At 45.4% G+C, this 14,376-nt stretch overlaps 1 protein-coding gene across 2 annotated transcripts in view; it reads left to right on the forward strand.

The window, feature by feature from the left end:
* The window catches only part of Bicc1 (BicC family RNA binding protein 1), a 242,517-nt gene extending 233,582 nt beyond the window's left edge, over positions 1-8,935 (forward strand). Inside the window, exons 20-21 of one of the 2 annotated variants that reach the window (XM_032888580.1) lie at positions 852-951; positions 6,390-8,935. In XM_032888580.1, the coding sequence (XP_032744471.1) occupies positions 852-951; positions 6,390-6,529 (240 nt within the window). In that variant the 3' untranslated portion in view covers positions 6,530-8,935. Of the gene's footprint in view, positions 1-851; positions 952-3,949; positions 4,157-6,389 lie in introns of those variants that run through there. The other variant, XM_032888581.1, reaches the window with a different exon arrangement.
* The last annotated feature ends 5,441 nt before the right edge of the window (positions 8,936-14,376 follow it).

The raw sequence follows: 14,376 nt of genomic DNA on the forward strand, positions 1-14,376 counted from the left end.
ATGTTTTTGTGTGTGTGTGTGTGTGTGTGTGTGTTGAGATGTTGTATGCTGGGTCTGAGTGTTTTGTCTATATGTGTGTGTGTGTGTGTGTGTGTGTGTTGAGATGTTGTATGCTGGGTCTGAGTGTTTTGTCTATAAATGTGTGTGTGTGTGTGTGTGTGTGTGTTGAGATGTTGTATGCTGGGTCTGAGTGTTTTGTCTATAAATGTGTGTGTGTGTGTGTGTGTGTTGAGATGTTGTATGCTGGGTCTGAGTGTTTTGTCTATGTGTGTGTGTGTGTGTGTGTGTGTGTGTGTGTGTGTGTTTTGAGATGTTGTATGCTGGATATGAGTGTTTTGTCTATATGTGTGTGTGTGTGTGTGTGTGTGTGTGTGTGTTGAGATGTTGTATGCTGGGTCTGAGTGTTTTGTCTGTGTGTGTGTGTTTTTTTTTTTTTGAGATGTTGTATACTGGGTATGAGTGTTTTATCTATGTATGCATGTATGTATGTATTTATGTGTATGTATGTCTCTGTACCATGTGTGTGCAGTACCCACAGAGGACAGAGTTTGATATCAGCTGTCCTAGGACTGCAGTTACAGACAGTTGTGAGCCACCTTGTGGGAGCTGGGAATTGAACCCAGGGTTCTTTGGAAGAACAACCAGTGCTCTTAACTGCAGAGCCCATCTCTCCAGCCCCAGTCACCCATCTCCTGATATTTTTGACCCTCGGGTTGGTGCCACCACCATTGGTATCAGGCAGGAGATGGAGTTAACAAATCAATAGAATTAGCGGGTCCATTCCACAGTGGTTCTAACGAGACACGTACATAACCGACTGGCTGGCTATAGCTCATTTCTGTTTGCCACAGATCGATCTCCAGACATTCCTCACCCTCACAGACCAGGATCTGAAGGAGCTGGGAATCACAACCTTTGGTGCCCGGAGGAAAATGCTGCTGGCAATTTCAGGTGAATATATGTTGAAATGTTTTTTTTTAAATCAAGTCACAAATGTGGTACAGTATTTCTGTTGTTTTGTTTTAAGCATGGCTGTCAAGGGACTCGGGGTTCAGTTTATCTCGGTGGTATCCAGTCGTGGGCTTAGTCTGTCTCCTGCTAGCAATTACCGTCAGTTCACCAGCTCACCAAATTTCCTATTTTTAAATCCGAAAAACCCTTGGCCGGGGGTCTTAGTACCTGGGGCAGGTTCTGCCCATCAGCTACTCGGTCCTCTGATAACCATTGTGGATATGATGCAGTTGCGGCCTGGTTCACCCTGCCAACACTTAACCAATGCTGAGAACACCTTCCGACCTCAACAAGGCCCTGCCAGAAAGTCCACCTTGGTGAAATAGAACTCCTCAAAGAGACGTAGCTAAAATTGGCCCGTGCAGAACGTGAGACAGGGTGAGCGACTGAATTCTTTTAGCCGTTGTGGTAAACAAGAAGTTCAGTTTGTGGGTAATTGTTCTGGATTGGATCCCTTGTTCAAACGCGTATGCCCTTGAACGCCAGGGTCATCACCTTGAGAGGAAACGAGCTCTCGTGGCGTTTCTCGTCTGGATGATCAGACTTAATGCCTTCTGATTTTTTTTTTTTCTAATGTTTTAGCAGAATTTGAGTCACAGGCGGAGGAAAACTAGTTTCAGCATCCCTAGTCTGCCGTGTGGGCGGTCTGTTCCATATTCATTTAGCAGGTGCACTGTCCGTACTCCCTGGAGGGCCCTGCAGGTGACGTCAGGGCAGTGCACATGTATGTCAGGGCTCCTCAGAAGTATTCCTAGAGAGGAAGCACGAAGTCTTCCCTGCAGTGCTCTTGAGTGTCAAGTTCATGTGCTCCTGCCCGTTGAAAAGACAGTGTGACACCAAGTAAAGGCAGAAGCCAAGCTTTCTTTGCTCAGGGACTGCAACTTTGCAGACTGGGCCTGCAACTGTGAGGGGAACGGTTGCATCCGACTGGTGAATATCCTTTCCAGATAGGGTCCGCTAATCAGATTGGAAAATACAATCGGAAAGCCTTAGTGACTGGCCATTTCATTTAGCAGTATTACCAGACCCACATGGCCCTAGGAAATCTTTGTTTGTGCCTTGGACTCCTCCACAGTCATGCCTGTGCATATGAGCTCAGGACCCTACACCTCCCGGGTGGGGTGGGGGTGGGGCACCGGGCTGTATCAACATGGTTCTGGTGGATGTATAATTCCTGATTAGTCGCAAGGTCATTGCAGTACATGTGAGGGGAACCGTGGGTTCAGGCAGGAGGCTCTGCCAAGACCCAGTTATTGATTCTTGAGTTTGGGCCAGCTTCCAAATCTCTCCTTGGTTTTGGCTTGTCACGAATGTGGGCTGTGGTGGGGACTGTGTGGACCACCTTCCCTTTCCCAGGCCTGCCCTTTTCCTGAAATCCACCGCCGGGCTTGACGAAACGAGAAAGCTAGAGACTCGGTGAATATTCTTAGCGGGGCTGTTCCAAATCCTTGTCTGTTCCTTTTTGGCCGTCTCAGTAAATAAGATTGCTTGATTCACCCTGAGTACATAAAGCCTAGCCAAGGAGCATTGTTCCTAAGACTCTCGTGTTAGATACTCCCACCGTCTTTCGTTGATTTCCACACGAAACTGAGGTGCCGCTTGGTACCTGCCTAAGTCCCACATGCTTCACGGATATAGGTCAGCCCTACTATACAGAGACCTGTCTACCCCAGCACTGGGTAGCCTTCCGCTGGCCCTCCTGAGAGAGTGGCAGCAAGGTCATGGAAACCGAGTGTCCTCTTTGTGAACTGGCTGCAAGTTCTGTGATAAGATCAGCCGAAGCGGACAGCGCCCAAACACTTTGACAGGTGGTAGGTGGCGGTCATCAGGAAGCTTTCCTCTGGACGATGAAAATGACCCTCTGTCAACGACCCTCTCCTAGGTTTGGGAGAGTGTGGAATAAGGCAGATGGGGTTCTGAACCCTCTATTTTTCTGATCGTCCACCGTCTTAGGCTTTCCATTGCTGTGAACTGATACCGTGACCAATGCAACTCTTATACAGAACAACATTTAACTGGGGTCGGCTTACAGGTTCAGAGGTTCAGTCCATTATCATCAAGGAGGGAACATGGCAGCGGCCAGGCAGTCATGGGACTGGTGGAGCTGAAAGTTCTACAACTTGATCCAAAGGCAGACAGGAGAAGACTGTCTCCCAGGTGGAGGGTCTCAAAGCCCACCCTCACAGTGACACACTTCCTGTACAAATCCACAACTCCTATATAGTGCCACTCCCCGGAGCAACCACATACAAACCACCACATCCACTGTAGTGTGTTCTTCTAAGGTCAGAAGTGTGTGTGTGTGTGTGTATGTGTTTGAGACCACGTCTCCTTGTGGAATTAGGGAATTAGGTGCCGAGGGACTGCTCCACATATCACGGGGTCTTTGATCACACTTCGAGGGTGGTTTGGTTTTACTATGCTGTATGCATTTGTTGGAACGGAATAAATCATTTTCCTTGCCAGTCTCGAGGCTGTCGTGAAATGCTTCATGGGAGAGATGCTCCTCCCATTCAGCTTGCCTGGTAACAGACTCCTGATCACAACTCCCAAGCATTCTACCCTAGATGGATGGGGGATGGCTGTGCAGCCCAGAGTCGTGCTTGTCCCATACTTAGATGATTCACACAAGACTCCTTTGCAAAACTGTACGGATCGTTAAATTTGTCCTCGGAGCTGTTGTCCTGGTACTAGGTTTTGTCTCGGGGCAGAAAGCCTGTGTTCTAAAACTGTAGGAAATGAACTTGAGAAGTAGAGGTGCGTCTAAGAATAGATCTGATTTTTTTTTTTTTTCCTTTTAAACCAGAAGACTCTGAGATTAGTTTAGTAACTGGTTAGCTAGCTGGACAGACTCAGCGAGAGGCTCGTTAGCATCCTGTTGACACGCCTTCTGCCGTAGCCTCAGGTAGATCTAACATCTCCCGACCTATTCTTTTAGTTTGTGACTCTGTTCAGACCCGCAACAAGATCCTGAGAGCTGCCAGGATTGTGTGAACCTTGGAATTTCAAAGAAAAAGGTTGGTATTTTCAAAACAAAAAATAAAAGACTATATCCCCCTTAGGGTTTCTCAGACAAAAGAATGGACTAGAGAGAGGAGCTTTCGTTTTAATCTTAAAAAATAACTAAGACCCTAAAATATTGTCAGTGGGACTTGCCTTGACAACCTGTCACGGGCAGGTTTGTATTTTTGTTTTGGTTTTGTTTTTTCTCTGAGCCTCACATGGGTTTACTCATTTAGAAACTACACCTTTGGGGACGGCCTGATAGCCCCCTAATGATTCTTGTAGTCTTTCTGATGGCTGATGGGACCTTTTCAAAACAGCTGAAGACTGCTTCACTGGTTCCATTATTTTTACGTGCTCCGTGCACGTGCTCTTCTGCTGGGGAAGAATGACCAGCCCTTTTCTTCCCCCTTTTCCTCTGTATGTAACACGGGAACAAACTCCCTAGTTCCTACCTTAGCCCTGTGAGAATAATGGAGACCAAAGATGGTCTTCTCTCGTAGTTTGCCTTTAAGCACGTTCGGTCCCATCTTGATCTGATCTTTGGAGTTCTGTGTTTGCAGGCTTTTAAAATAAGACGCAGATCATTCAGCCTCTTAGAAGGAATCTCAGATTCGGTAGCAATGTGGAAACGTGTGTGCCCTGCTCACAGAGATGCCTTACCTCTTCACGAATTTCAAACTACTCTTACGGTTCATGGATGGGTTGGGTATCTACTTCGGTTCAAACTAAGGCTCTGTCACTGGTCAAACTTGAGTGGTGATGTCTCTGATAGCATTTCCCACTGTCACGGGGCCTTAGTTATCTATGGTCATGAAACCCAGTGTTCATAGGACCCTTGTACCAGGCAGGGAGGGGCTCAGCTCTGCATCGGTGTGCCAACAAGGGACATCAACTTTTGCAAAAACCAGTTTTCTTATCTATAAAGTAGAGAATGCTTGTGTTATCTGCCCCTTAGGGAAGACATGATCAAAGTGAAGTAATTCTAAGGCTATCTGTCATCACTTCTAATGCAACAACATTATCGTTCCTCTAAGAACAGTGTGTTAACAAAGAGATGGACCTCCAAGGTTGGCTTGACCCTTCCAGGGAAGATGTGTATATTCTGAAAACGGGAATGGTTAGGGTGTGTGGAATACCTTCCAGTACTCAGCAGATGGGAGCATAGCTGACTGACTGGTGGTCCTCACCCTCTCTGCTTCGTAGACACCCCACTGTTTTCTCCCTCTAAGACTCTCCAGAGCTCCCATGGCTCATGGTGTAACTGCAGAATTCCAAAGGTGATGCTTGGGGGGGGGAGGGGGTAATGAAATGGAGCCCTGTGCAAACCAAGGTGTTGAATCTCCTGCCCAAGTCCTCTCTGAACACAAGGAAGTCAGTTTTACGCCCTCCTGGTTATTGAAAGTTGAGCAAATTGAAGAGATTTTACCTTTGGTGCTTATCCTAAGTTCCTGTCTCACAGTTCTCCTGGCATGTCTTCCTAGAGTGTTTTCTTGTGATGCCGGGGAGTTATCACATGGGGTGGATGCCGTTAGCCTAGACACACATTTGCCTGCAATGATTAGCTGTTTGCCTTCCTGTCTGGTTCCGTACCGCCATGTAAAACCATCAGATACATTTCCTAAGTACTTGGGATCCTTTGAAATTAAAGAAGGCTATTTTACTCTTTCCCTCACAATTTAGATTTCAGTGTTGTGTTTAAGTATTAATTTTCTAAGCGGGTAAGACCTTTACAAAGTTGTTGACTATGTTCAAAACTCTCCTTTGGGGCTAACTGGCTGCCATTCAGGAAGCACAAGTTTGGTGCGTTGGTGTGAATGTTAGGTGGTAGCTTAATTCTCTCCTGGGCGGCCTTCAGGCACGGGAATCCCTCTCCATGTGTGACTTGCCTGCCCTCATGCTTTCTGTGTTTGACATGGAGTGTGTGTGTGTGTGTGTGTGTGTGTGTGTGTGTGTGTGTGTGTGTGTGTGTGTGTGTGTGTGTGTGTGTGTGTGTGTGTGTGTGTGTGTGTGTGTGTGTGTGTGTAATTTACCTCCTCAATGCTTCTCAGGTGCCTCTGACATTTGGCCTAGCAAAGCTGTCTTAAGATGGCTAGGGCTCTCTGAGCACGACGCTTCCTTGGGTTTTCCAAACCATTGACAAACACTTTTGCCCCGGTTTGGTTTCCTAGGTGAGCAGTAAGTGCCTCTCCCACAGCAGGCTATGTGATGTTTAGAAATGCCCTCCATTAACTAGAATGTCTACCTTGGGCTTTCCCCACAAAACCCACTCCCATCATGCTCTGAGCTCTGCTGTGCGCTCGCCTTACGCAGAGCGCCTCTCTCTACTGACCTCTAACAGCCCGGCTCTTTTCTCTCTCTCATTCTTTTCCTAGAGCTAAGTAAAAACCGAAGAAAACTCTTTGAACCGCCAAACACGCCAACCGCGTGCACCTCCTTCCTGGAAGGCGGAGCCAGTGGGAGGCTGCCCCGCCAGTATCATTCAGACATCGCCAGCGTCAGTGGCCGCTGGTAGCGGTACCTTCTGGACACGCACCTGCTATCAGCAAAGGTGGACGCGATCTGTGGACAGTCTTCACTGCGCTCGTCCGTCCTTGGCACTCCGGGCGTCCGGTATCAGGACCAAAGTGTGGAATTCGCACCCGTACTTCACTGACGGCAAAATAAGAAGACAAGAGAAAGGGTCTCGTGGTCTCATGTTGCCGTAAAAGCACCAAAGGGGAAATGCTTTTTCAAACCGGCAATTGGACAGAATTTGCAAAATGAGGGTAGGGCTTCGTTTCTTTGTATTTACCTATATTACATATGCACTGATCTTTTTTTTTTTTCTTCTTGGTACCTAAAATGAAGGAGAATTTTGACATCTGGGATGCCAGAAAACGTAGAAGTTATTTTGTTGGTTCGAACTGTCTTGGTGTTTGGGGATTTGAAAAAAAAAATAATCAAAGTATAATTTTTCTGCTTTAAAATGATGACTGAGGTCTTCCAGCACTTTACATGATCTAGTTGTTCCTCCTGTGGAATCTGTCTCTCATCTCCGTGTTTCCGGTATTGGTATAGTTTTTTTTTTTTTTCCTGGCTTCTTCACATGTTTATTTGAAATGGTACTGGACCTTAATTAGTTCCCATGCCGAGTTTTCTGTGCTGTTGGGAAATGTGGGCCACTTGGCTCTGGACCAAAGTCAGTTCATTTGTGTCAACATCTTAGGAACCTTTGGCCATGACAGGCCAGGTACGATAGACAGACCGAATGGACTTTACAATACTAACTCTTTGCGGTTGGCATAGTTAGCTGCTGTCTTGTATTGCTAAATTCCAATGGTTGTCTGAAGGCCAAGAGGCTGGTCTTTTAGTATACTGCCACTAAAGGACATTTATTTATATCAAACTTTTATTTTTAGATATTATAAGCCTACAGTAGACAAACTGATGAGATTGATATTTTCTAGAGATTTATGGTAGAGATTGAGCTGCATTCATAACTGGAGCCCTAGGTTGTCACTTTATTTAAGAAGACGAGCAACCATTTGACGAGACAGCACTGCTGCCATTATGAAGAGAAGAGGCCCCGCCTCCTTACCCAGTAGCTCCGCCCCCTGTGGGTCAGGGGACTTTCCCTAAAGTGCCTTTGTCTGCTCAGAAGTCAACTTGGATCAGTTGGAAACATAGAAAGGGTCTAGGGGACAGCTTATCCAAGAGCTGAATTCTGAAGGGGGAGGGAGAAAAAAAAAAAAAGGCTTTCTAAATGGCTAGATTTATTGTTACAATCTTATACTGTGAAAGTCTAAGAGATTAGCGGACACTATTTCCTGTCTTTGCAGATGATACAAAGGTTTTCAGTCCAATGAGGAAAACCACTCAAGTGCCTCTCTTCAGAGCTACATTCTTACCAAATGTATACAGTTTTTTAGGGAGGGGAGGGGATTTTTCCCATAGGGCATGTTGTCAGTTACCTTTAGTGATTGTGTTTCTGTTCATATGTTAATGCTTTCTGTGTGATATAAACCCCTCCCTCCTGTTCTTGGTAGAGAGGAGTTGGAGATGTATGCTGGGTGCCTATACAAATTCAAGGTACGAAATACTTGCCTGATGTTCTCTTCTAATTCTGGTCACCAAAGAACTGAAGGGATATTTTTTACACATAGAAAAGTTTTTCACTTTGCAAACGTTGGCTACCTGGAAGCTTAGCCGATGACAACGAACTTACCACAGCGGTAATATCTACCTGGCTTCAATCTCAGCCTAACTGCATAAGGATACAGAATTGAATCACTCCCTGCACAAGCATGGTGTGGCCATCCCGTGCCCATATGCTCAGATGACCACCTGAGGCTCAACACATAACCAACTGACCACTCAGAAGACTACTCAGTTTTCCAAATTTGGTTGTTTCTTTAATTAAAAAAGAAAAAAAGTCATTGGGTGCTTATTGTGGACTCTGTCATGCATTTGCTAAAAGGAAGGAAAGGAACCAAATATTTAGTAATAAGCCGGCTTAGGTTGTATACATAGTGCTTTGATTTCACACCAAAGGGAAAACTGTTCACTCCAACTCGATTAAATGGGGAGGCTAAGAAATAATTAGAAACACTGGAAGGTTTTTCTCCCTTTTTCTTAATGCAGTGAAGGGAATATGACACCAGGGCCTACAGAGTTGTTGGTGTTCTTTGTCATGCATGGAATATTTGGGTTGTTGGAAGTAATGTTAACTTTTAGCCAACCTGGCTTTTCTCATGATTGGTGATCTGTAAATATGGAACGGACCTGGATTGTATTTCATGGGGGGGGGGGGTCCTTGTCCTTTTTATCACTTTTTAAAAACCCGTGAGATGGGATCAACATTGAAAGTGGGGATTTTTTTTCTAAAGCAATCATTACATGAGAAATAAATTTATATAACCCCTTTGTATCGCTTTCTATATGGAATGTGTCTCTATTTTTTTCTTTCTTTAAAGTTTTTCCGCATAGGCTCCACACTGGTCTCTGTGTCCTCAGCAGAGTTGAATCTCCATCCCCTCTCCTCTTACCATCAACAGGAAGCTAACAGACTTTTATTTTAGCCAGTGAATTTGAGAGTAGTGATTGGTCTCTTTCCCTGTCACCAGCCATTGGTATGTACAGGAAGAATAACATGAGAGTGGGTGTGTTGTTCTTTTGTTCTTTAATTAAGACTCAGGTAGGGGGGTTGGGGTTTTAGCTCAGTGGTAGAGCGCTTGCCTAGCAAGCGCAAGGCCCTGGGTTCAGTACCCAGCTCCAAAAAAAAAAAAAAAAAAAAAAAAAGAGTCAGGTAGGAGACCACTCAAGTGGGTTCCGTGCTCAGTTGGGCTGAGTCTGATCCTGGTTTCCTTACAAAGACTGTTGATATGTCCAGTGGGGTGATCCATGGTGCCATGACCTGAGATTTGAACCAGCCTCATTCTCAAACTGTGATTGGAACTCTGTCACTAATTCTGAGACGTTGCTAAATATTTTAGAGACCCCCGTCTTCGGTGCCCTTGCAGTCTTGGGAATATCTACACGTGAATTGTGTATGTCAACGATTCCTAGTAATTATCTTAAGAACAAGGGTTCTTTGTATGACTGAAACCTTACAAGTGGCTTTGTGAACAACTCACCACTTAGTCATTTTTGATGCATATAGAATTTCTTATATATGTGGCATCCCATAGTCAGGGTCTACTGGTGAATGAAAACAGAATCCCTTGGGCTGGCAAGATGGCTCAGTGGATAAAGTGTCTGCTACCAAGCCTTATGACCTAGCTGACTCCTACAGGTTATCTTTTGACCACCACATGCAAGGGCTATGGCGTGTGTGCTCTCCCCACACTAAGTACATGGGTGGATGGGTGGGTGAATGGGTGGGTAGGTGGATGGACAGATGGATGGATGGATTTTAAAAAAAGAGAATGAAACACACCTCCTGCCCTTCTTAAGCCGACATTCTGAGTGGAGAAACAGAGCTGTTGAGCATGGTTGAGTATGTATCCCATGACACTGTCTGGAGAGATCCAAATGCCTCTTTATACCAGATGAGGAAGATGCCCACAGACCAGAAAGGACTGCAGCCAGGTCCGGCTTGTTGAACTAGTGAGGTCCCTGGGGCTCCTGACAGGAACACGGGTGATTCAAAGACAGCTTCATCACTAGTGAGAGCACTGCCCACCGCACAGCTAGCTCACGGGTGGCCACACTGCTGAACAGGTCTCAGCCCCAGAAAGCGTTTATCTCTCGTGGGCTTTCACTGCCTTAAGACACTGGACAGTAGAGCGGAATGGAGTGGTGATCGGAGTCTCTGTTTGAGGGTCTCTTGACCCTGAGATTGTCAAGGACCCCATTACCACAGACATCAGCTGTTAACTACGGTGCTCACCTTCTTTTGCCAAGTCTTCTGTTGGAACATCATGGCCAGTGTGCTTTATGATGGAAGGTGGCCATATCACCCCAGAGCAAATCCCTCCCTCCCAACACTGTAGAACATCTCCACCTTTCCACACGAGCCTCTGTATGTGTCTTACGGTAGAGCTTTCTGGAGCTGTCTAGAAGTAAAGTTTTTAATAAAACCATTGAGGGTGTACATTGCGACAGACTAGACCCACACCAATGATTCATTCATAATTCCTCTCTCCCTCTTCCCAGGTGGGCAGCTTTAATTGTATTTACAAAAGGAGGGTGTGACTGAAGGGTAGTAGCACTCCTCAGAGTTCTGCTGTGACAACATTAGGGAACCTAATTTTCTCAGACCATGCTCTAAGTTACACCATGGTATATGAAAGCCAAGTTTATGGTAACATGATTTTGTTAATCACAGTAAATGCTCAAAGCATGCTGTGATACTTGGGATTTAAATCCAGATGTGTACACGGTAGACAGTGGGCCCTTCAGATCTCTCTAGATGAAACTGTTCTCAGAGAAATTTCATCCTGACTTGAGTGCTTAGTACATACATTCTGATGTGTTAACATGCATTTAACCTAATAAGATGGTATTTATGCAGTGCTTGATTCTCCTACCAACCTGCTCCAGGTAAGCCAGCTTCCTTTCTGAGAACAGCCTTTAGGTAGCCTAGCCGTGAGGTAAAGACACTGGGCGTCAAGTCTGAGGAGGATGAAGTTAGATATTATCTCTAGAGCATGAGAACACTCCCTAACAGAGAGACCTCATGCATAAAGCTGGAATTCATATCTCTGTGGTGTTACTGATGGGACAAAGGGACACTGTCAGTCTAGACCCAGGCCATACAGCAAACAGCAAGTCCACAGTAGCTCACCATTGTTACTAAGTAGTCTTTCTTTTTAGTAAATGTATGGTTCTTCCCCTTCCTGGAAATTTGCGGTGTTCACCTGCTTCCTTCAGGAGGAGAAGACTCTTTTTGCCTGAATGTTAGGGGAGAAACTGAAATTCAGTCAAGTACTGTGAGTGAGTTTATCTGCCTCATTGATAAAGAAACACACAGAGCATTAATGAGAGACTCTGTCGGATGTCTCTGAGGGCATTTTCAGAGAAGAGGGACTGAGGGCAAGAAGACCCGTTCTGACTGTAAATGGTGCCATCCCATGGGTTGGAAGCCCAAAATAAATTAAGCTAAAAGCCAGTGGAGCACTCTTGCCCCATTCCCTGCTTCCTGGCCCACTGGGGTATGAGCAAGCTGCCGAGTGCCATCACGTCATCACAAAGCTACAGTTGTCATGCTTTCCTGCCATTCTGGATTGTCTCTCTTCAAACCGTGAGCCTGCACATTCTCCTCTCCCACCTGCCTCTTGTTGGATAGCTCCTTACAGAAAGGAGAAACAGTATCCACTGTTAGCATTTCTTCTAGGCTCTGCCCAACAGTTACCTAGCAACAGCCAGGTAGCAGCCTAGCTTGCTATAAAAGGACTGTGTGTGCTCTCGCTCTCTCTCTCTCTCTCTCTCTCTCTCTCTCTCTCTCTCTCTCTCTCTCTCCTTCCCCCACCACCTCTTTCCCTCCCTCCCTCTTTCCCCCCTCCCTCCTCTTTCTCTCTACAGGTATTACCAGTCAGCCCCTTCTCTTCTTTCTGTTCCCTCTTTCTCTACCTCTACTCTTTTCTCAACCCCCCCTTCTCATGCCCCAAATAAATTCATTTTATACTAGACCCATCTATGCCTGGTACCTCAGCAGAGGGGAGAGGGGGGGATGCCACAACATGGGCCCACTCAGGCACCCCCTCCCACCAGTTCAAAACATATTACCCACTTCCTGAGGTGAGTCCAGGACCTGATGCTGTATTGAAATGAAGTTGTTGTTGTACCAGGATCCTAGAGTTAGATTCATCCATCTGAGTCACCAGTGTGTTTATGACTGGCTTTCCAGTCACTGGCTATATCTCATTTTCTGATTGTCACAGTCTTAGAGTTCTTATGCCTCCTACTTTCTGGCTTCGGACTGTTTCTGTCATTCATTGCATCCAGCTCATCATTGATTTCCTCCGGCTGTGTAAATGACTCTTGCTTTTGGGAGGAGCCATGAGCTTGGGCTTGGGCCAATCTTAGTTGTTTTCTACTTTACAAAGCAAACAGGGTCTGGTTGTATTTGACCCTTCCTGCGGATGTGGTCAGGACATGTCAAAAACACTTCATCAAGGGACTCTGCGTTCTTGCTGTTGTTAGAAATGCTTAGGCTCTGAGGAGACAGAGGCAGATGGAGGTTGGCATCCCTGCTTGGGATAGCTGTGAATTTAGTTTGGAATAGATTTGGGGGAACGAGGAGTCTGAACCTGACTTTGGAAGGAGAATAGAGACTAGAACTCAGTAACGGGGTGTGCACAACCCTTTGTTCATGGGCAGTAAGTGGTTCTAACTTGCCCTCTGTGTACCCTCATCCCTCTATGCGGCCCTGGGTCTCAGACTTTAGCAGAACATCTAAGAAACAATCTATGTGCAGGCCAAAGCACAATCATACCTTGGTCCAAGCTACTGATGCAGTCAGACTCAGGATCCTGTGAAAATGTTATTTTTTTCCATTAGGAGATGTGTGTGTGTGTGTGTGTGTGTGTGTGTGTGTGTGTGTGTGTGTGTGTGTGGGCAGGGCTTCACAACTTTCCTTCATGCTTGAGTCAGTGCCCTAACAACAGCAACATGAAGTCACCTCTTCCATGTAAATTCTTCCAATGACTTGAAACTGAGCACAGTGCGGAGCAACGATGGCTGTTCCCACCCACCTTCATTGAATTTGTAACCAGGGAGGGGGCATTCCATCCTACTACTTGGTGTATATTTAAAACTATTTTTAAAGACATGAAACTACTTTCTGGAAAACTACGATAAGACTGGAGAGGACGTTAAGCTTAGCCCGTTTTGCACAATAGATTTGGACACTGTCGTATATGAGGATCTTTCACACACACGCACACACACACACACACACACACACACACACACACACACACACACACACACATGTATATCCTAGAACTCAAAAAATTAAATACCAGACAAATCACCCCTTCAATGAATGCCCAAGTAAGCACGGTTCTCAAAGGAAGCACAAATGACCAACAAATAAAAAAAAAATAAAACAAATAAATAAAACAAATAAAAAAAATAATGTTCAGTACCCTTGGTTGTCAGGGAAATACAAAAACATCTTACTCTAGTCAGAATGCCTATTCCCCCCATCCTGCCCACAGCGGACGATAAATATTGACAGGGGCTTGGGCCAATGAACCTTATGTACTTCTGGGAAGAATATAAGATAGTATAGCCACTTGGAAATGAGTGTAGAGGTTACCATGTGAGAGAATTGACATGTGATAGAGCTCCACCCCTCCTGGGCCTGTACCCCGAGGAATAGGACCATCACAGGGATATCCGCACAAACAGTCGTGTTGCTCGTTCACTGTAACCGGGATACAGAACCAGCCTAGATGCCTGTCAACAAATAACTGGATAGAATACGGCGTAGATACACCACGGAGTTTCATTCTGCCATAAAGAATACTGAAATGATGTCATTGCAAGCAAACAGAAGGAAAGAAATAACAAAGACCAGGCTGGAGAGATGGCTCAGTGGCTAAGAGCACTGACTACTCTTCCAGAGGTCCTGAGTTCAATTCCCAGCAAACCCCATGATGGCTCACAACTGTCTGTAAGGGGATCCGATGCCCTCTTCTCGTGTGTCTGAAGACAATGACAGTGTACTTACATACATAAAATAAATAGTAAGAAAGACTAAAATAAGTAAATGGGATAAGGACTGAGCAGTCAATATGAAGTACCAGTGAAAGGCCAACAAATAAGTATATCAACCAAGAAATAAAGATTACACATGATAAATAGAGGTGATAAACATCATAACCAAAATAATGAATATAGAGGGCCCTGGAAATTATTATGGAAATACATATA

This window comes from Rattus rattus, chromosome 18, assembly GCF_011064425.1.
Source record: "Rattus rattus isolate New Zealand chromosome 18, Rrattus_CSIRO_v1, whole genome shotgun sequence".
NCBI lineage: Eukaryota > Metazoa > Chordata > Mammalia > Rodentia > Muridae > Rattus > Rattus rattus.